This window comes from Procambarus clarkii, chromosome 7 (assembly GCF_040958095.1).
Source record: "Procambarus clarkii isolate CNS0578487 chromosome 7, FALCON_Pclarkii_2.0, whole genome shotgun sequence".
NCBI classification, from domain to species: Eukaryota; Metazoa; Arthropoda; class Malacostraca; order Decapoda; family Cambaridae; genus Procambarus; species Procambarus clarkii.
Genome location: NC_091156.1, coordinates 10,728,362 through 10,751,854, shown reverse-complemented (window position 1 = coordinate 10,751,854; position 23,493 = coordinate 10,728,362). Strand labels below are relative to the sequence as shown.

Genomic DNA, 23,493 nt, shown 5'->3' with positions numbered 1-23,493 from the left:
AAAGTGGTTCCTGAAGATATGGATACCTAAGACTGATAAAAAAAGGTTATCATAATAAACAAATATTTTCTTCTAGTAAAGGTTTTTATTATAAAAATATAATTAATTAAAATTATAAGTTCAATAGGAAAAATCTAATTAACAAATCTCAGGTATAAAAATCTTACTGTAGTTGTGAAAGACGAATCTTACCCCACTAAGTTAACAAAATATATCGTTTGGGATAAAATAAAGATTTGGATTTAATTAAAATCTGTCAGTTAGCAATTTAATGCTAATAAAACTTTAATTGTTAACTTCCCCCAGTTTCCTGATGAGAACTAGAGACAAAGAAATACATTAATGCTCGGGTTATAAAGCTATATTAAATATGAGAAATAAAAAGAGTTTATATAGAATTTCTATAAAAGATAAAACCAGCGTGATATTTATCATTAAAACTGAACACATAAACCGACCAATAATCACAGGGGATGTTTCAGTACACTGAAAAGTGTACTGTACTTCTTGGTGCATATACACTGAAACTTTTACTTTAGGCTGGATGGTAGAGCGACGGTCTCGTGCTGCATGCAGGTCAGCGTTCAATCCCCCGACCAATCGAAATGTTTGGGCACCATTCCTTGCCCACCGTCCCATCCCAAATCCTTATCCTGACTCACTTCTATGTGCTATAAAGTCTTAATGGCTTGCCGCTTTCTGCTGATAGTTTCTTCCCTGGATTAAATTCAGTACTTAAAAGAATACTTAATGGTTGGTTATTAAGCAATAGCGGTAGCCTTAAGGGGCCGGTTGATCAATTAATTAATTTTTTATTAATCATCTCAATTAATCATCTTCAATCTCAGATTTGTTGTGCATAATCTTCATGGTAAATGCTCCAACGTTTCCTAATGGATCAATATTAAAATATGAACAGGGAAAACAAAAATATATTAAAAAATTAAAATTTCATAATTTCAAATTAATTAAACTAATTTAAAATTTCACCAATTTTTATTTTATTCATTATGGGTTCAGAATGGCATATATTATTAATTTTAAATGCTTTAGAATGTTGAGTGTATAGTTTACTGTAAAAAAAATAAGTCAATGTGGCTTTCAAAATATGCGCAAAATTTAGACGCAAAAATTTATAACTCGCAAAGTCATGGGTTTATAAATAAACGACAGGAATGGAACCTTAGAACTAAGAACGTTGCACATAATATGTAAAAATGGTAAGAATTGCTCTGAAACTGCAGTTTCTGTATTGCCTGAAAGATAAAAATCCTGTAAATGCAGAAAAATTAAGTTCTCGACAATGAATGTAGAATTTTTGTACTCCCGGCCCTTTAAAAGGCTCATCATCCACCAGAGGTTGATGGGTTTAAGGGTCATCAACCTCTGAGAGGTTGATAACCCTTGATAAGCCCGACACCAAACCAATAAGCTGAAACCTTTATCATATTGAGAAGTAATCTTGAGTAATGGAATTTTATATTTTAAGGGGGGATTAAGAGAGGGTATTGCATTATTCGTGGCGCTGACAGACCTTGTGAGTGTCACACAGGACCAGAGGTCCTGTAAGAGTAATGGGACTTTATTATTTAAGGTGACGCGAGACTGTAGAAGGATGTTGATGTTGGTTTAGAGAAATCACTTTTTTTTAAGCTTAAAATGTTTTGTTCATGCCTGAATGATAAGTAAGGTTGAATTGGTGATTGCAATTTTTATACCTTCAATCACCTTCACGATACTAATATACCAGTAGTAATTATATTTTGAATTAATTCATTCATAATAAATTGTATGTAGTGGTAAGCATGAATTGACAACGATAATAATAGCATATATATATATATATATATATATATATATATATATATATATATATATATATATATATATATATATATATATATATATATATATATATATATATATATGTATATATATATATATATATATGTATATATATATATATATATATATATATATATATATATATATATATATATATATATATATATATATATATATATATATATATATATATATATATATAGTGCAGAATAACCGCAGTGAAAATTTAAAGGTTAACAGCTTAGAGTTTTCGACTTAGCCAAGCCTTCATTTATTTTTCACAATGGTTATTCTGCATACTTGGAACATTGTTTGTGATCATTGTTGCATAAATATATAAACACTCACACACATATATAATATACGAAATTTCATTACGAAATCTGAATATTAATCACTGTACACCGTTCCTTTACATGGACGAAACGTCACTAGTTTGGTCGCTTATTTGGGCCCCGGTGGCTTAGTGGTAGCGCTCGGGCGCTCGCTATGAGAGGAGCGGGGGGGTTCGATGCACCGTAGCGGAGACAACTGATTACTCTTCTCTAATTCCAGCATCCACGATGAGTTAATCTTCTCAACTTCGCCTGAGTGTGTATATACCGAGTGTTAAGAGAAGTACAAGCATTTGGGCAACAGCAAATGGAGAAGTGAGGAGGAGGGTGAGAGTGGGGGGGGGGGGTAGGGAGTGAGGGAGAAGAGGAGACATGGAGGGAGAGCTAGAGAGAATGAGAGAGAGGGAGGGGAAGAGAAAGTCAGTGACTTTTACCATTAAATCAAGTATAAAACTGATTGTAAAATGAACAATTTAAACTAAAAAATAATTATTATAAAGCCTGCTGTATGCTGGGGTCAATAATAATTGATGTGGCTATTATTTACCGTTATTACATATTATTATTATTAACGATACTCTTTATTAAATACGTTTATCGTCACTGTTGTTGTGTTCGTTATCACCTTCACTGTGTTCATCGTGTTCAGCTCTGAACATAACGAACAAACTTGACTGAGTTACAAACAAACAGAGCTGAACTACAAACAAACTTAACTTTCCGTGAAAGATAGTTTATATTTTATTCACTTTGTACGACTAGAAAATTTACATAGTGTGTTCTGAAACTAAATGTTTGAAATGGAAGCAGATTCAGGCACTCTGCCTGCATAAGCTTTTTTTTTTGTTATTTACACCCGAGGTTTTCATAAGGTTGGAACAAAAGTTGAACAGAGGCTTTTATATTGTATAACTTTTGTGGCATCACAACTGAAGATATCTTGGCACTTGGGACCTGTGTCACCAGATTTGGTACCAGTGGAGGACATGTGTCACCTTATATGGCACCAGTGGGACCTGTGTCACCTAACCTGGCACCAGTGGGACCTGTGTCACCTAACCTGGCACTCGGGACCTGTGTCACCAGATTTGGTACCACTGGAGGACCTGTGTCACCTAACCTGGCACCAGTGGGACCTGTGTCACCTAACCTGGCACCAGTTCGACCTGTGTCACCCGCTATTGGAACTAATGTATGGCATTAGTCATGCGGTGAGATAAGTGCACTGAGTTAGGTAGAAATAGTTTAGATAACGCAGATAACAGAGATAAAATGCAGGTGTAATAATTATTTTATTTATAAATTATGCGTCTAATATATAGTTTAAATTTACGCTACCTTGGACAAGAGACTAGAATAGGTTAGTTAAGTCGGCGATATCGTGTACCTAGAACACGATCCATTAACAGTTTTACATCCAGATCAACCCAATTTCAACTGAAATTAAAGGATCAGAGTACAATCATTCTTTTATGCAGGGATTCGAACCCAGATCATCTCGCGTGCGAGGGCATGTGTTAACCACTACATCACCGGGTACTGCAATGATAATATAAATAATTTTATTGTCGTATTCCATGCATTTGTGAAATACGATGTCAATGAAACCTGGAAAGGATGTCAACCAAATTAAATCATTCGAACACGTTCTTTTTTGTGTAGTTAGGCACCATATTTGTTAATAAATTCATCAACTTAATCAGAGGACTTAATTTGGCGTGAGAAATAAGTGTTCACGTCATCTATTTCAAATTCCTTCGTGTTATCCAGCAATTTATGTATCTTAATGTTGTTAGTCAAATTTTTTGCTATACAGTGAACCTGATCTGTTTTCACTATTATAATGATTAAGATAGAACACACGTTGACCAGACCACCCACTAGAAGGTGAAGAGACGACGACGTTTCGGTCCGTCCTGGACCATTCTCAAGTCTATTCCATCGAATAGACTTGAGAATATTTTTGCTTGGATAGTCAATGGGAAGCATTCTAAAGCTTGGAAAGTCAACTAGGAGCATCAACGAAGTGTTTTCAACTTTAGTTAAAATTGAGAGGTCAAGTGTGTGTGTACAAATCTTCATATACTCTAAGAGATCGTAAATATAAATGATGATTGCTCGATTAACTTACCCGTTTTTATTCATTAATGATCAAGTTTATGGATATTTTGCTTAATTGATTTGTGATGAATGATTCATTTTTGGGCGTCCGGCACACGAGACAGACATCAACGAATCGTTACGCAGCTGTTCTTCCTGTCAAGACAGCACGCCGTTCCGAACAGTGACGCCGATAGAGCATCACGCAGCTGTTTTTCCTGTCCAAAACACAAATGCTGAGGACTCCTCTTGTTGCGTCAGCAACGGGTGTAGCGATGGCATGTTTAACAGGTGTTTGTGTCCAACTAGATTATATGCAAATTTATGTTAATGATGTTGCAAAATGCCGGCCCCTTGCATTGATTACAACTCGCTCAGGTGCTTTACTGCCTCACTTACATATTATCGAACGTAATGGAAAATATTTCACCGGCACTTGCCCCGGGACAGGTGTAATTTTAATCCAGGTAAAACGAAGGTAAATTTGCAGTGATGGGATAATTGTCTTCATTTTCCCGCTACCTCATTAGCGATTTTTTTTTACATAGGAAAAAAATTCACTTCTCGGTTCTATTATTTGCTGTTTTTTTTTCCTCTCACAGAAGAGTGCTATTTGCTCTAGGTCATTAAATTCTGGCAGTGATTATACATAATGGCGATTGATGATTGATTATAATCTCTATGGCAGCTGAAGAGTTAGATCATCACCGCCTGTGATGAGTGATGGCAGCCATGACTAGTGATGAGTGACCGTAATGGAAAGTTGTAATAATAATATTAGCATTAATAATGATACTAGGAACAGTAGTTGATGGAAGCAATGGTGCCAATAGCAACTATATACATAGTAATAGCAGCAGAAGTTTCAGTAGCAGCTGTAGTAATAGCAGCTGTATAGTAATAGCAACAATGATAACATCAATGCAGTAATTGTCTTGAAATCTTTTGAAAGCAAATCGATTTATTAGCAATGTGTTTACAAAACGGAAAGTCTCATTACAAAAATAAGTGAGCAGATGAGTTGTCGTGGCTATGATGAAGCTGTAATGAGCTCAATAGCCCTGGGGCCAGATTCACGAAGCAGTTAAGCAAGCACTTAGGAACCTGTACATCTTTTCTCAATCTTTGACGGCTTTGTTTACAATTATCAAACAGTTAATGAGCTCCGAAGCACCAGGAGGCTGTTTATAACAATAACAACAGTTGATTGGGAAGTTTTCATGCTTGTAAACTGTTTAATAAATATAACAAAAACCGTCAAAGATTGAGGAAAGATGTACACATTCGTAAGTACTTGCGTAACTGCTTCGTGAATCTGGCCCCTGATTTCCAGCGCTGGCCAAAGACCTAATCACTAACATATTTATAAAAATAATAACATTGAAATAAGAATCAATACATTTGTTATTGTATAGCTATTTTTTTTGTCTTTTGTCTGTCATTTAGAATTAGATCTAAATCTCAAATTAATGTATTTTATAAACCTCAAAGAACATCATTAAAAAAATATCATTATAAAAATATGTTAGTCTGTCTTGCATAGTTCTTATATATTTTTATGTGAGTAAGCTTAGCATTGCTTGAAGTCGACCATTAAAAATGGAGAATTTGTTCATAGTTAATCTGACCTCCAGGGCTTCTCAGGAACACATTAGTAATGCAGTAAACATAACTTGAAGCCTTCCATTATGAAGGTAAACTTTGGAATCGCCCATTAGGAAAGCAAAATCTAAAGTCTTATACTTGAAAGACTGAATTGTGAAATCAATACAAAGGATGAATTTGAAGTCTTATATTTGAAAAGCAAAATTTTCGTATTTGAAAATAATTTTATCTACAATTAAGTTTAGAACTTGTCTCTTAAAGGATACTCAAGGTTCATAACCTGACTCACGAAGGGTGAGGTACAGGATCTGACTCATCAAGGGTGAGGTACAGGATCTGACTCATCAAGGGTGAGGTACAGGATCTGACTCATCAAGGGTGAGGTACAGGATCTGACTCATCAAGGGTGAGGTACAAGACCTGACTCATGAAGGATGAGGTGCAGGACTAGGCTCACGAAGTGTGACGTGCGTGACCTGACTCACGAAGGGTGAGGTACGTGACCTGACTCACGAAGGGTGAGATACATGACCAGACTCATGAAGGATGAGGTGCAGGACCTGACTCATGATGGATGAGGTGCAGGACTCGGCGGGGGAGGTAATCAGAGTCCAGGTAAGGGACATTCACACCAGGATTCATGAAAAATAATTAGCATTTAGAGCTTGACTCGTGGTGGTAATTGAATTTCTGATTATGATTCATAAAGGTAATTAGGCCATAATCTTTAATTGTCTTTAAGTTTTTAATAATTGTGGTTATCAACGTTCAGAACATTGTTTGGCTAGTAATAGTACACATTTTTCTAAACTTTTAATATTATTATCAATGTACAGAACATATCATTTATATATAAAATAGAATGTCTCTCCGAGATTAGATTTCACATGCTTGGGGCCTCACCCAACTTTCCAAGATAAATAATAGGATATGCGAGCGTCATAGAACAGACGCGGTCGGCCCCAGTGTCACTTTTTAAGAAATATCGTCAGCTATAGCGACCCCCCTCCCATGCAATTTTCATGAAGTGAAGTCTGAAATTAGTGATGTGTTTTCCGTAGTGTTCAGTAGTATCTTCGTGCTTCGTAATATTAAGATTAAATTTTATGAGAAAATGGCCGAGGGGGAAGGGGGAAGAGAGAGAGAGAGAGAGAGAGAGAGAGAGAGAGAGAGAGAGAGAGAGAGAGAGAGAGAGAGAGAGAGAGAGAGAGAGAGAGAGAGATTGTTGTTGTTAAAGATTTAGCTACTGAGAACGAACTGTCCATGTGGCACGGGCTATGGTGAGCCCGTAATTCAGAGAGAGAGAGAAGGAGAGGGAAGATATGGCAGAGACGGGGGCGAAAGGTGGAGAGGGCAGTGAGGCGGAGAGAAGGAGAGGGGAAATGTTGGAGGAGAAAGGTGAAAGTGGAAGAAAGTTGAGAGAGTGGGGGTAGAGAGGGAGAGAGAGAAGGGGGGAAAGAGACCTAGACAAAGCCGGATACACCCTCTAGTTATAAATATCCAGAACCTACTCTTGATATTATCAATGTTCAAAACCAGACTCGTAATGTTATTAATGTGAACCTGACTCATAATTTGATCAATGTTCAGAACTTGTCTCTTGATATAATAAACATTCGTTGACTGATTTCATAGTCTTGTTCACTGTCTCCTGCGCATGAGCTAAGTTTACCACGTAATTTGCGCTCAAAACAACGGTTAGAATCTGATTGACAACAGCCATTGTGGAAGGACACATTCGGACCATTGTTACTGGAATCCAGGTTCTGAGGCAAGACTCGTCACCTCTTGCAATTGTTGTTAACAATCCCCGTTAACGGAGCCTATTTGTGTGAAAGGGAAGCTCCAGTCTCTTTGTAATATGTGTGTGACGACATAGACCCCATTGGTATATATATATATATATCTACCTTATGCGCAGTTATTCCTCTCTTGGGCACCTTAATATGAAGGTATACTCCTCCACCTTTTGCCACTTTTCTTATCTTCAGGTAAACTCCTTTACGGTAATGTGTGTGTCCTTGCGGCTCCATAATACCGTTGTGTACGGTACTCGTCATCCATGTTATACTCATCCACGAAGACATATGCCCCATTGGCACCTTTGTTCTACTTCTGAGTAACTCTCTTAGAATTGTTCGTTACGAGGATGACTACATCACCTTTGTGACACACTCACACACACACACACACACACACACACACACACACACACACACACACACACACACACACACACACACACACACACACACGCTCGCGATTCGTAGTCCTAGGGGACTCCGAATCCCGGGACTTGGTGAAAGAAACTCTGCCCATTGCCCATTTGTTTCCGCCTCCACCAGAGATCAAACCCGGAACCTTAGGACTACGAATCCCGTGCGCTGTTCACTCAGCTGTCAGGCCCCCATGTATAGTATAATTTATTTGAATTGTGTACATGTTTCATACTAAGAAAATACGATGCTAAATAAGCTCACACTCTTGTGAAAGGCTGAGCGAGTAATGTGTTATTTCCTCGTGTCATCTCTGTTGGAGTGTTGGGGGGCATAAAAATAATTTGCAAATTACTGAGAGTGCTTGGATGGAGTCCCTCTACGTCTCCCAACACCTCGTTGACGATTGTGAGTGTTCACAATCGTGAGTGGTCACTATTGTGATTGTGAGTGGTCACTATTGTGATTGTTAGTGGTCACTATTGATCAACTCTGTATCATTCACTTGTGTATAGCATCGACCACTGACTGGTACCTAACAGTGTGAGAGATTTCAAATTAAACCTTGCATAATTTCTGACCTTGAAACCCCATTTATTATTTTTTCTAAGAATAAATTATTACGAGCACAAAGTTGTGTCCATTCACATTGGGATATTATGTTACTGGAATGTGAAAAGATCATTATATCGAAAATATAGACGATTTCTTAAGTTGACGCGTTAAGAATTGACGAAGTGCTTCTCGCGGAGGAGTTGTTATGTCATTCATACAATTTATTTCAATTTCTGTGGCTCGTTATGCATAATTTTATGTAAAGATGAAAAGGCTTCGGATTTTTTTTTAATTAGACAATATTATTTTGCTTGCAATAATTAGTTGTATTTTATACTAATTGTAATTTAACTAAGTAAAGCAGCGCTAATTTAACGAGATGTATATTAAGTAATGGCAATGTCTTCACACAAACATAATAACATAGGATAAAATCCAACACTTGTGTGTTTGTGAAATTATTGTAAGTAATTTACACCAAGTCTTTCGCACTCTCCTGAGTGCTTTGTCAAAGTCTGAGTGTGTGGTTAGGAAGAGACTTAGATCTCAAGGTCTAATAAACCACTCAGGTGAGTGCGAAAGACTTTTCACAGAAAGAAATTTCACAAACCCACATGTGTGGAATTATATCCTAAGATGTATACTGATATAGCATTATGTAAACCTGAAATGTTAACATTTTAAGCAGAGATTAACAGGTTAAATAGTTATCAGTGTTGTTTAAATTTCAAGACCCATGAAACAAATGTGACGAATTTATGTCACACGATTGACAGCCAGTGTAACAGTCGTAACAGTGTAGCACTTCTGACACTAACAGTCCTCACAGTGTAACACTCCTCACAATCAGTATAACACTCCTCACAATCAGTATAACACTCCTCACAATCAGTATAACACTCCTTGCAATCAGTGTAACATTTCTCACAATCAGTGTAAGACTCCTCACAATCAGTGTAGCACTTCTCACAATTAGTATAACACTTCTCACAATCAGTATAACACTCCTCACAGTCAGTGTAACACTCCTCACAATCAGTGTAACACTCCTCACAATCAGTGTAACACTCCTCACAATCAGTATAACACTCCTCACAATCAGTGTAATACTTCTCACAATCAGTATAACACTCCTCACAATCAGTATAACGCTCCTTGCAATCAGTGTAACATTTCTCACAATCAGTGTAACACTCCTCACAATCAGTATAACACTCCTCGCAATCAGTGTAACACTCCTCACAGTCAGTGTAACACTCCTCACAATCAGTGTAACGCTCCTAACAATCAGTGTAACACTCCTCACAATCAGTATAACACTCCTCACAATCAGTATAACACTTCTCACAATCAGTATAACACTTCTCACAATCAGTATAACACTCCTCACAATCAGTGTAACATTCCTCACAATCAGTGTAACAACCCCCAAAGTCAGTGTAACCCTCATGACAATCAGTGTAGTCTCAGCAATTCGTTATCATACATGAACATTGCAAGGACTCCTATACATATCTTGCAACGTATTGTAAGTGTATTTTGGTATCTATTTCATGACTGCAAGTAATATTTTCAATACATGATTGTGCATGGGTCACGAGTTAATATTCAAGTATCCTGTATTATATTTTCTTATATGTAGAATCACTCTTGATTTTTGAGATTTATATACCGATGATATAACCAATGAAGTCAGAAATGGTGTAATAATATAACCGATGATATAACCAATGAAGTCAGAAATGGTGTAATAATATAACCGATGATATAAAATATGTCAGAAGAAATGTTATAACCATTTGAAATAACTAACATTATCCCTTAAGTGTATAATCAAAGGTATAAACAACATTATTTCCAATGATATAACCAAAGGTATAACCAGTGGAACATTCCGCTATAACTAGACACGTTCACAAGGCTACACTGCGAATTTGGGCTTAATTTCATTATACCAAAGCATGTTATTTTCACTGTATATTGACAGTGTGAAATTAGCGTGTGCTTTCGTTATTAGCGTTTCAAATCGTCATTAATGCTCAGTTAATACTGAGTGGGTAATTATGTCCTTCGTTGATCTATTATGCAAAATTTACTTAAATCATTAATTAGGTGAGTACAGGGACGCGAGGTCGAGCCCATTATATGACCTGCATAATATTTTCTCATGTCATTTGTGTGATTATATTGGGCACTAATATTTTTAATTGTACTAATATTTTAAAAATTAAGACGATTACTAATCATGTGCGTGTGATAGAGAAGCTGGTGTGTGATGATGTGTTTGTCTTTAGTCTCGTTGATTAATGAGTGTCTGACGAGAATGATGGACAGCTATGCAATCATCACTCCATGTCTGTCCCCCACACCTGTCTGCTGTCATCCTCCAATGCCTCTAGCCCTGCCTCGATCCTCGCTCCACCTCTATCCTTGCTCTCCGGCACGACTTCTTTCGTCCAGCCTTTTCTCCAATTGTTTTAGATTCAGCTACTGGGATCAAAAAGTTCCATGTAGCACGGGTTATGGTGAGCCCGTAAGATTACTCCAGTTTGTCGTATGACTTTATATCGTTCATCTACACACCTGCATGACCACCTACATCCGCTCACTCTCTTCCCTGCCCAACCGTTTTCCTCCCACGCCTTATTTTAGCCTGAGGTTTCTTTATATCAGTACTCTACACCTTACTTTTCTCTCAGTCTCCTCCACGTCCCTTACCGTCCAGCCCTGCATACGGCCACAGCACCGCTCTTCATTGATACAGAGGGGTCATAGGGGGTCACAGCGCCCCCTCTTCACTGATACAGAGGAGCCAAAGCGTCCCTCTTCACTGATACAGAGGAGTCACAGCGCCCCTTTTCACTAATACAAAGGGGTCACAGCGCCCCTCTTCATTGATACAGAGGACACAGCGCCCCTCTTCACTGATACAAAGGGGTCACTCTCCGTGTCCGCGTGACCACACACACTTGATTGCTTTCAAATCCCTGGATTGAAATCAGTTTTTGAGGTCACAGGAGTATTGAACCGTGAGCCGCGTCGTTTGGCTTAATTATTGTTATTCTGGCTCTCTTGTGTGTTTGTGTATACTTATGTGATTGCAGGGCGAGCATCAGCTCCTGGGCTCTGATTTCCAGTGGTCGGTCGTCTATTTTCCTGTGGCTTCCGACCTTTTTTGTGTGTTTTTTAGCTTTGTTTTCTCTCCTCCGCTTGTTCTTGCTCTCGGAAGTTCCTTCTTACGTCCCAATGGCGCGTCTAAATTTTTGGTTTCCGTTACTCTCGTTCTAATAATGTTTATGCTAAACATTTCATTTTATTCTCTTCTCATAGCCCAGCTTCTAACCTTTAGATACCGTCGCTTAAGACCTTTCTTTAGTTTTGATTTATGAACTTTTTGGGGGGGCACTGTGGCAACGCTTTCTATTGCTGGTGTAACAAAGATAGTTCATTGCGTTCTGAAGGCTTTCTTTGCCAGCTTCTCAAGGTTACATGAATGATAGGCGACTATAGAGCCTTGAGCATATGTCGTTTTATCAGTCGTTCCTGATAATGTTGACCTCCGAGTGCAGGCATATGAGAATTATGCCTATTGCCAGATTTGTTCTATTTTCTCGCGTACCAGCCACTTAGGCTGGACGGTAGAGCGACGGTCTTGCTGCATGCAGGTCGGCGTTTAATCCCCCAACCGTCTAAGTGGTTGGGCACAATTCCTTCGCCAAGTCCCACCCTAAACCCTTATAGTACTTGGAAGGCGTCAGGATACAGTCGTAATGGCTTGGCGCTTTCCCCTGATAGTTCCATTCTACTTTCTTGCTCAAGCAATTGTTTTCCCCTTCACCGTGTAGTGGTCCTGCGGTCTCCCCATTCCCGATCCCTGTCTCATCCCCGTGTACCAGCTGGGAGAAGCCAAGTGGCAATCTCTTAGATCTAGTTTGATCCTTAGTTTGTCCAGGTCACTATGAGACAGTCCACAGTCTTCATAGTTTTGTTGGCCAGACCACACACTAGAAGGTGAAGGCACACGAAGACGTTTCGGTCCGTCCTGGACCATTCTCAAGTCGATTGTGATGATCTTCAACTATGATCAAAACGATGATCTTCATAGTTTTGTTTGTTTGATCAGTTTCGCGTCGCCAGCAAACATTGACATGTCAGCTTCTATGTCCTCGGTCATGTCATTGATATGAATCAGGAACGGCGTGAATCATATTAACTTTCGGGTCCTACGCCTGTTAAACCTTCCGTTCTTGAGGAAATATACGGCTGGATATATGTTTGGTATAATAAAATCTTTTTCTTTGATAAATTTACGTCAAATTTCATACCGGATGCTTTGTACACTGATCCAACGACATGATACGAAACTTATTTTGCATGTTTTGCTCTTATTTTATTTTGTATAAATTGGATTACGTCTTTTTACTCTCCACCTGACATATACAGGAGTAGGAAGTGAGGTTTGCACGAAAAATATATTTTTAAATTGAATGCAAAGAGTTCTTCTTTCCACAGGTCATGGTAAACTCATATCCCACATTTATTCTCGGAACATTATCCAGATATCAGTTTACATTCAGGTTTCCAATTACTGCTGGGTGTACAGGAGCGAGCAGAGAGATGGAGTACTACCAATACCGTCCCAGCCTTCACAGGATTCGAAAGCCTATGCCCTATTAAATATTTATATCTAATCTTGTTAGATAAATATTTATAATCTCTCTAAATATTTATAATCTAATCTATATCTAAATATCTTATATCTAATTTATATCTAAATATTTATATCTATATCTAATAAATATTTATATCTTCTAATCTTGATATTTTTGGGGTGTTTATAAGTCTGGTAGATTTGTTGGTAAACCGTTTTCTGTGTCGATTCCAAGCTCTTCCGTGGCGTGCCAACACTTTTTTGGCATTACACTTTGCTCAAAATTTTAGAAGGAACTGTTTTGTGCAATTGTCGTATATAATACAAAAGTTCTTATATATTTTATTTAGATTATTTCATTCTCACTTTCGATTCCACTCATAGCTTTTAAAACACTAATTGTAGCTCTTTAGAACTTTATTTTTGCGACATCTAAAACCATGATTTTCCTGTTGTATAATCTCGAAAAGTCCATGATCGGTTATTGTTGTTGTTATAGATTCAGCTACTCGGAACAAGTTCCAAGTAGCACGGGCTATGGTGAGCCCGTAGTGGACTTACCTGGCACAGGAACGGGGCAAGTATCACGGGCTATGGTGAGCCCGTAGTGGACTTACCTGGCACAGGAACGGGGCAAGTATCACGGGCTATGGTGAGCCCGTAGTGGACTTACCTGGCACAGGAACGGGGCAAGTATCACGGGCTATGGTGAGCCCGTAGTGGACTTACCTGGCACAGGAACGGGGCAAGTATCACGGGCTATGGTGAGCCCGTAGTGGACTTACCTGGCACAGGAACGGGGCAAGTAGCACGGGCTATGGTGAGCCCGTAGTGGACTTACCTGGCACAGGAACGGGGCAAGTAGCACGGGCTATGGTGAGCCCGTAGTGGACTTACCTGGCACAGGAACGGTGCTGTGTGTTCCCTCCATGATCGGTTTGTTGTCGTATTTAGAGGATCTGTACTGAGAACTATACCTTCTGTGTAAACAAAATGATATGCATGGCATAAAGGACCAAGGACATGACTCAGAAATTCAGTTGAACCAAATGTGATGCGTTTCAGATTCGAGTTCCACCCAGTCGGTGCATTCTAAGTGTTTCATTGTTACTGTCTTATTCTTTTGGGTGGGCGCTTGAAAGAGAAATTTATCTCTAATGCATAGAGATAAGTATTCGGTAGAAATTCTACCGAATTTCTGCATTATTTAGATTTTGGTCTGCTACTTTAGTGTGTTCGCGTCGGTACGTGCTTATGCGTCTCTCTATCTTTTAATGGAGTGCTTTCACTTATATATATATATATATATATATATATATATATATATATATATATATATATATATTACAGTTGCTTGTAAGATTTTGGGAAATTTACAAATCTTAGCTTTAGGAACTTAATTTGACTAAGATGTAATCGGAAATATTGATTAATTATGAGGAGAAAATGTTGTCAGTAGGATTATATAGCAATTTTAAGGTATTTCTGAACTTATGGATCTAGGAAACGTGGGAGGGAAGAAATGGTGCTGAACCAGTTGGGCCGTCGGGGATCGAACATCGATCTGCAAGAAGTAAGACCTTTGTTTTACTGATCATTCCAAGAAGTTGGATGTCACTGGAGTAATCGTAACATACTCAGGTTACAGTATATCGCTAACACAATCTATCGTAGAGGAAACCCACAGAAAATAATTTTGAAACCAAAAAAACCCTAGATTATTCGCGGATGCAAAAAAAAAAAAATTCATGGAAATAATCCCGTCATCAATATTTAAAACAGGATTATATCGCACACTGAAATTATACATAGCCGAGGCCAGCCATTCTGCAGACTGTGCAACCATTATTATTGCTGCACTGTTGTGAGGAAAGGCAAAATACTTACAAGAAATACTGTGTTACCGTTTATATGATCTCAGGTACCAGTAGCAAGAATGTGAAGTCTTGAAGAGTCATTTTAGGAGTGACAGATGTATTATCAACCTTCATAAGTACACAACCGCGTGAGTTTGATTATCCCAGGTATTACTGTGGCTGACTTCAGCTCCTGGGCCCCGACTTCACATTTACCGGATGTCTGATGGAGTGTTGACCAGACATTAGAAGGTGAAGGGACGACTACGTTTCGGTCCGTCCTGGACCATTCTCAAGTCGACAATCGACTTGAGAATGGTCCTTGAAGGACCAAAACGTCGTCGTCCCTTCACCTTCTAGTGAGTGGTCTGGTCAACCTACTTCAGCCACGTTATTGTGACTCATCGCCTGCTCTGATGTAGTGATTTCCCGCTGTGAAATTGCTTCCTTATGTCCCTTTGACAGATCTACAGCTCAAGGTTGAAATTATGTTCTTACGCTCTGTTGCTTATTTACGTAAACCTCTCTCCTCTTTGCTTCCATGTTAATCTCACTTTGAGTCTTGCATATAACTCAGATTCTTCTTTCTCCCTTTGTTGTTAGGTCAAATTCTCTTTCTTTCATATTTAAACCATGTAAGCTCTGGGAACAGTCTTGTTGCCTGCGCACATTCATTAATTTAATTTTGTGATTTTAAAGCGTGGTTCCAGGCATGGGTTGCACACTCTTGCTTTGGTCTTGCATAGGTGGTATGTAGCTCACTCGTATCGACCTTATCTACGATCTCGGAGATCTTGAAAGTCGCCCTGATGGTCATTACTTTCACAAATATTGGTGGTGGTGGTGGTGGTACTGGGGACTGTTGTTGCTGCTGCTGCTGTTGCTGTTGCTGCTGCTGTTGCGGCTGCTGCTGTTGCTGTTGCTGCTGCTGCTGCTGTTGCTGATGCTGCTGCTGCTTCTGAGGCTCTTGGTGCTGTTGCTGCTGGTGCTGTTGCTGTTAATAAATTAAACAGAGAACAAGGAAAGAGTTTTCATCAAATTATTGAGAAAGTTGTTAATAACATTTATTTCAAGATGTTTATAATAAAACACCATCAGTATAATCTACAACTAAACGTTTTAATAATTGCTTTATTATTATTATTATTATTATTATTATTATTATTATTATTATTATTATTATTTTATTATTTTATTAGTAGAGAGAGAGAGAGAGAGAGAGAGAGAGAGAGAGAGAGAGAGAGAGAGAGAGAGAGAGAGAGAGAGAGATAGAGAGAGAGAGAGAGTTATATCAGTATAGTCGCTTATGGTGCCAGTACTCTGCTAAATTGATCATCAAATGCTTTGGTCGTCTCTCTCTCTCTCTCTCTCTCTCTCTCTCTCTCTCTCTCTCTCTCTCTCTCTCTCTCTCTCTCTCTCTCTCTCTCTCTCTCTCTCTCTCTCTCCCTCTCTCTCTCTCTCTCTCTCTCTCTCTCCATATCCTTCTGGTGATTTTGTAAATTATTCTTTGATTATGGCATCGTTTTATATAAATTAATAATGTAATTTGTTAAATATTTATTACAATAATTAATTTTATGGCAAATTAGTTTATTTTATACCTCGGGTATTATCAACGTTTAGTCACTCATTTGCATTTACATCATTCTGTTTGTCTCTACATTCATACGTGTATCATTCATCCATACATGTGTCATTTATTCATACATGTGTCATTCATCCATACGTGTGTCGTTCATCCATACGTGTCATTCATCCATACGTGTCATTCATCCGTACGTGAGTCATTCATTCATATGTGTGTTATTCACCCATACGTGTGTCATTCATCCATACGTGTGTCGTTCATCCATACGTGTGTCATTCATCCATACGTGTGTCATTCATCCATACGTGTGTCATTCATCCATACATGTGTCATTCATTCATACGTGTGTCATTCATCCATACGTGTCATTCATCCATACGTGTCATTCATCCATACATGTGTCATTTATCCATATGTGTGTCATTCATCCATACGTGTCATTCATCCGTACGTGTGTCATTCATCCATACGTGTCATTCATCCATACGTGTAATTCATCCATACATGTGTCATTTATCCATATGTGTGTCATTCATCCATACGTGTCATTCATCCGTACGTGTCATTAGCAGATATTTGCTAATGGTTGATACTCTGACATTTTCTTCGTAGTTTTCAAAATATATTCCTATTAGCTGGAAATTTAATCTTAATTTATAGTCACTCTTCGTCGCTAAGTGATGAATGAATACGTTTTCTATGTGACGGGGATTGGTTACTGGAATAATATAATTATCTGCATAAGTTGGCTTCTTTTTTTTTTTTTTTTTTTTTTTTTTTTTTTTGAGATATATAGAAGAGTTGTTACATTCTTGTACAGCCACTAGTACGCGTAGCGTTTCGGGCAAGTCCTTAATCCTATGGTCCCTGGAATACGATCCCCCGCCGCGAAGAATCGTTTTTTCATCCAAGTACACATTTTACTGTTGCGTTAAACAGAGGCTACAGTTAAGGAATTGCGCCCAGTAAATCCTCCCCGGCCAGGATACGAACCCATGACATAGCGCTCGCGGAACGCCAGGCGAGTGCCTTACCACTACACCACGGAGACTGCTTCTGTGTATAGTGACCTCCAAAGATTATATTGCGTTCATTATCAGAGTGCCAAGATATGCCAATTATTTTTTTATGTCCCTTCCACTGAAATTTTATGCTAGCTGCCACATTATTATTAGATAAGTTTTCAAAACTTTATTAAGTGTTATTTCACAGTATTATCTATGAAATTGTATCAAATCACGTGAGATAATTTAATTCGCCTCAGTAAGGTAAATTTAATATATAAATATATATATATAAATTATATATATATAAATTCGGTAGAATTTATTTTTTAACTATTGTTTTTTATATTTATTTTAAGATGATCACTGACTTGTTATATTACTAATGGGAACTTACTTTTATCCTATGATTAAATCTTTAGTAATTTTAAATCATCTATGAGCACTCTTTTTAAATGAGGTCAGCAGCCAAGCTTAACATATCTATTTGTAAATCCAAACTGTTATTTTACGTAGGAATGCTTGCTAATATACTATATTGTGTTATCAATAGCATTATTATAAATAGGAGTTCCCTCGTATGGGCCAATAGGCATTCTGCAGTTACCTTTACTCTTATGGTCTTATGTTCTAGACCATAAAAGTGAAGTAGATTTGTAGCTTTTTAATTATTTTTCCGCTTAATGTCTTCGCATTTTTTTATGTAATTATTACCTCAAAATTCGGCAATTTTATTTCAAGAGGAAACCAATTCAGACAGAAATGTTTGAGGGAATTCCAAACTCCGACACTTGAGAAGGAAGTTGACAACCTGATCTCAGCACATAACACGTCTCTCAAGTCATGAGATCATAAATAGTGAGTTCATATATGTGTTCATCAATTGTGAGATATGGGACATGTTACACGATCTGGCATAACCTTAAGCTAACTCAATTTTTACAATATATACCTCTCCGTGCAAGACTTATTTTCACAAGACCTTTCTAGTTTGGGATGTCGGTCGTCTTGAATAGTATGGGGGAGGAGGGATGCCACAAATATAACAAAAAAGCCTTTTCTGTGATAAATAGTCGAGTTAGCAATATGCCTTTTTTTCTGTACTCACTTATTTGTACTCACCTATTTGTGCTTGCGGGATTTGAGATTTGGCTCTTTGGTCCCGCCTCTCAACTGTCAATCAACTGACGTACAGGTTCCTAAGCCTATTGGGCTCTATTATCTACACTTGAAACTGTGTATGGAATCTGCCTCCACCACATCACTTCCTAATGCATTCGATTTATTAACTACTCTGACACTGAAAAAGTTCTTTCTAATATCTCTGTGGCTCATTTGGGCACTCAATTTCCACCTAGTCCTCTGGTGCGTGTTCTTTTCGTGTTAAATAGTCTGTCTTTATCTAACCTATCAATTCCTTTGAGAATCTTGTATGTCCGTTAATTCATACGTATGTCATTCATCCACTTATGAACGGTGGTGTCCAGGTCTCCTTGAAATGGACAAGCTGCAGGAATGGTCGAACAAATGGTTTTTAAAGTTTAACCCAAGCAAATGGATTGTAATGAAGAAAGTTGTAGTGTGCAGGAGACCAGATACAAGGTATCATTTGGGAGATGAAATACTTCAAGAGTCAGAGAGAGAGAGAGAGACCTGGGGGTTGATATCACGCCAGACCTTTCCCCTGAAGTTAAGAGGTGATCATGTCCCCTTAACGTCCTTCCGATGTGTGTGAGCATGTGTGTGTGTGTGTGAGCATGTGTGCGTGCGCGCGTGTGCGTGTATTATAATACTGAAAATACAGACTAAATTGCTGGTCGTAAGAACTAAATGCGTTGTGCGAATACATTCTTATTGACACAGGAACGATCAAAGTAACAATTGCCTGCGAAACGATTCTCGCCTCCTGCTCCAAGCACACGGGTCCAAAAGTGTCCACAACTGAAGTGTAGGGTGATTGCATCACCACTAAGGGGCCTCATCTGGTCCTGTAGCGAGAGAAGTTGGTAGTCTCTGTGAGCATTATATTGATTCCCCCCATGTTGGTGGGTCCCACATTCAGAGGGAAGGCTTCCGATGGCTTGGTAATTCTACAAGTACTCGTCTTCTCTGTTCTTGTATTGTCTGGGACTGTGCTAGAGGGAATAACACCTGTATGCCTTAGTCTCGTTTTGGATTTTCGCTTAACTCTTGCCTCTATTTCTCCCGACGCCCGATTCGACCCCTGATGTCATTCCTGGAAAACTGGAACTCTTTGTAAACTGGAAATAGGTCTTGTTATAGATTCTTCTGGATGTAATCACATTCTTTGAAATTGTATCAAGATTCCATTCCCCTGGGCTGTAGGAGTCTTTTTTTTCGTATCAAGATTTTTAACACCAGTAATTGCAGGACAAATATTGCCAGAATTTCTAAGATAATATAATGTTGATATTTGTAAATTGCACTTTTCATTGATCTGAAAATGTACAACTGATCCCAACATTTTATATGTCAAAGTTTTACATATTTAATGAATATTGAAATGAGAGTAATATTAATAAATATAGATAAATACAATTGAAAACATTAACTTGATATAATCAAAGATATATGATCACATTATCATTCGAAATAAAGGACATTCGCTGAAATTTGCACGGTCGGTTCCAACACAATGAGTTTATTTTATTTTGCTTTATTTTATTTTGTTTTACACATTATTTAACTCGATTGTATTTTAATTTTAGCATAAGTTTATAATTATTTTTATTAGATATTAACTCATATTCTCACTATAGGCAAAAAAAATAGTCTTTCTCCCTTAATATTTTTACTCTTTCAATATATAACTTCGTAATATATATAAATATATAAATATATATATATATATATATATATATATATATATATATATATATATATATATATATATATATATATGTCGTACCTAGTAGCCAGAACTCACTTCTCAGCCTACTATGCAAGGCCCGATTTGCCTAATAAGCCTAGTTTTCATGAATTAATGTTTTTTCGACTACCTAGCCTACCTAACCTAACCTAACCTAACGTTTTCGGCTACCTAACCTAACCTAACCTATAAAGATAGGTTAGGTTAGGTTAGGTAGGGTTTGTTAGGTTCGGTCATATATCTACGTTAACTTTAACTCCAATAAAAAAAAATTGACCTCATACATAATGAAATGGGTAGCTTTATCATTTCATAAGAAAAAAATTAGAGAAAATATATTAATTCAGTAAAACTTGGCTTATTAGGCAAATCGGGCCTTGCATAGTAGGCTGAGAAGTGAGTTCTGGCTACTAGGTACGACATATATATATATATATATATATATATATATATATATATATATATATATATATATATATATATATATATATATATATATATATATATCAACATGCTCTACACTACACATGCGTTGATAGGTAATTATCAGGATAAAACTCTAAGCCAGCATGACTACATATCACTTGGAACGGACATGGCTGCAAGACTTTTGGAATAGGACGGAGGGAGGGACCGGTGCTTAACTTCTTGGACCTTCGAGGATCGAACACGGGCCCGCATGAAGCGAGGTATTACTTGTTGGGATGTTGACGGAAGTTTACATGTTGGGATGAGTAGAAATGTTATGTAACAAGTAGTAGTTAATTTTAGGTTTACTCTATAAAATATGTTTAAAGCCATACACCCTAAAATAAAATACATAGCTTTATTTTTAATAATTTATTATTGTGAACCTAATAGACTAAATAGAGAATTTGATAATTACATTTCTAAAGGAATATGTATAGACTCATATTTTTAAATTTTAAACATAAAATGTCCTTAATATATTTTTGACACGAAGTATTTGGAGATAATTTTATCTTTAATAATTTAATTTCATAGAACTCCATACCTAAATTACTTTAGAATAAATAAAGAGGGTTGCCTCTTAGTATTTCTAATAATAACATTCGTTATGGAAAAAAATGTCAGTAACACATTTTGGTCACCTCAGTTACCTGAAGCAACACATCATAAATAAACAGTTAATTAAGTAAATAACCTATTTATCAAGTAGAACGTTTGGAAATTAAGAAGTAACGTGAAAGCTCAAAAAAAATGTAATTTGTCTTGAAATTATAGTTTTCTTTTCCCTAGCTTGACGTAACCATTTATCCATTATTCTGTATTAGAAATTGAGGTTTTTTTTATAATTAGGTTTGGAATGTGTTAATAAACGAAAGCGCTCTAATTTTTATTTTTTGACTTATTTTATGGGTACTTGCACATATTTGAATCACGTTTTATTGCAACTTATATATATTTATGCCTAGCAACTTAAGTATTAAATCTGAAAGCCAGGTCCCTCGGTGACTGTACTTTGTATCCTCTGATGAAATATGTTATATCAGAGGTCCTGGCTGTAATCATGATGTTACCGGGTGAATATATTATCGCTAATAAGAGACTGTACACCTTGGTCTTGCTTGGGTCGACCTGCCAGCGGCCGTCCCAAAGAGCATGTCACACACCCAGTGTTATCCCGTCATTTAAAATGGGATAATACCGCCTATGTACAGGGGGTGTTGCAACATGCAACTCCTGCCACATGGCTTGCTTGACTTGGCCGGGGAAATTTAATAGTTCCAGCTCGTGTTTGCCTCTACGTACATCCAACATGCAGCTTGCATGAGGCTCTACCATCAGCTGGTCCATGAACATTGTGGGGTGAAGCTGAAACAGTAATAAAAAGCTTATCTTTCCCACCGGGAACAAACACTCAACTCGCTCAAGGGCTATGTACTATTGATATAAATATGTTTCAGCAATAAACAAACTTTGATTATAAAAGTTTGTGGATAAAATGACTACGAGTTTATTACTTCCTGGTGGAAGGAACTTGAGGACCTAAAGCTCAAAAAAGAGATATCAAATTATGTCTCGTATATTTTACTTAGTCTAGTTCGATTAATCATTATAGTCGAGTAATGTTGATTATATTCCTTCTACTTTATTTTTTTTATGCACCCCATACCCATCCCGTGGGCGGTGGTGGTGGAAAGGGTTACAGAGGCACTAATTCGGTACTGGAACTGAACTACATAGTTCGTTTAGCTAAGCAAATGACAATTTTGTGAAGCTAGTTTCAGACCACGCTTGGCCACTCCGTAAAAAGTACTTGTAGCTCGGTTACAAGGCTACTCCGTACTTGTAGCTCGGTTACAAGGCTACTCCGTACTTGTAGCTCGGTTACAAGGCTACTCCGTACTTGTAGCTCGGCTATAAGTACCTCTGGGAGTTTTCATCATCTGTTGATGTAAATTTGACTAAATGTAAACTATGTCATTCTTTTCACATACTTTGAGTAATTATATAATGAAATGCAAAAATAATATCGTGAAATTCAGAGAATTAAATCAAACACCATCAGTGGTGTTCACGAAATGTATAAGTACTTCATTCATAATAATGGTGCACTCCCAGGACTCTTAGGCAAGTATCCAAAGTTTGCTTATTGTACGTAATGCAAGGTTATATATGACTGCAAAGCTGGCGCCCATTTGGGTGGGTGTGGAGCAAGATTGGTGACTGTGTAACTGACTCAACATATGTGTAAACTGCCTTGTATAGAGACGTTTGGGCCTCTTCTTGAATCACTTGTGATATACATGTCAATAATACCTTTATATGTATGGGTATTTATTATGTGATGACATTCACTGGAGGTACTCAAGTGGACTCAGTC

At 37.6% G+C, this 23,493-nt stretch overlaps 2 protein-coding genes across 4 annotated transcripts in view; one reads left to right on the top strand and one right to left on the bottom strand.

Moving 5' to 3' along the window:
• The window catches only part of LOC123752355 (lachesin-like), a 375,643-nt gene that overhangs the window by 25,948 nt on the left and 326,202 nt on the right, over nucleotides 1-23,493 (top strand). The gene's annotated exons all lie outside the window — the stretch shown is intronic.
• LOC138357648 (proprotein convertase subtilisin/kexin type 5-like) overlaps nucleotides 9,418-23,493 on the bottom strand; it is a 37,850-nt gene continuing 23,774 nt past the window's right edge. Inside the window, exon 2 of the mRNA XM_069314655.1 lies at nucleotides 9,418-9,936. Within this exon, the coding sequence (XP_069170756.1) occupies nucleotides 9,418-9,936 (519 nt within the window). The remainder of the gene's footprint in view (nucleotides 9,937-23,493) is intronic.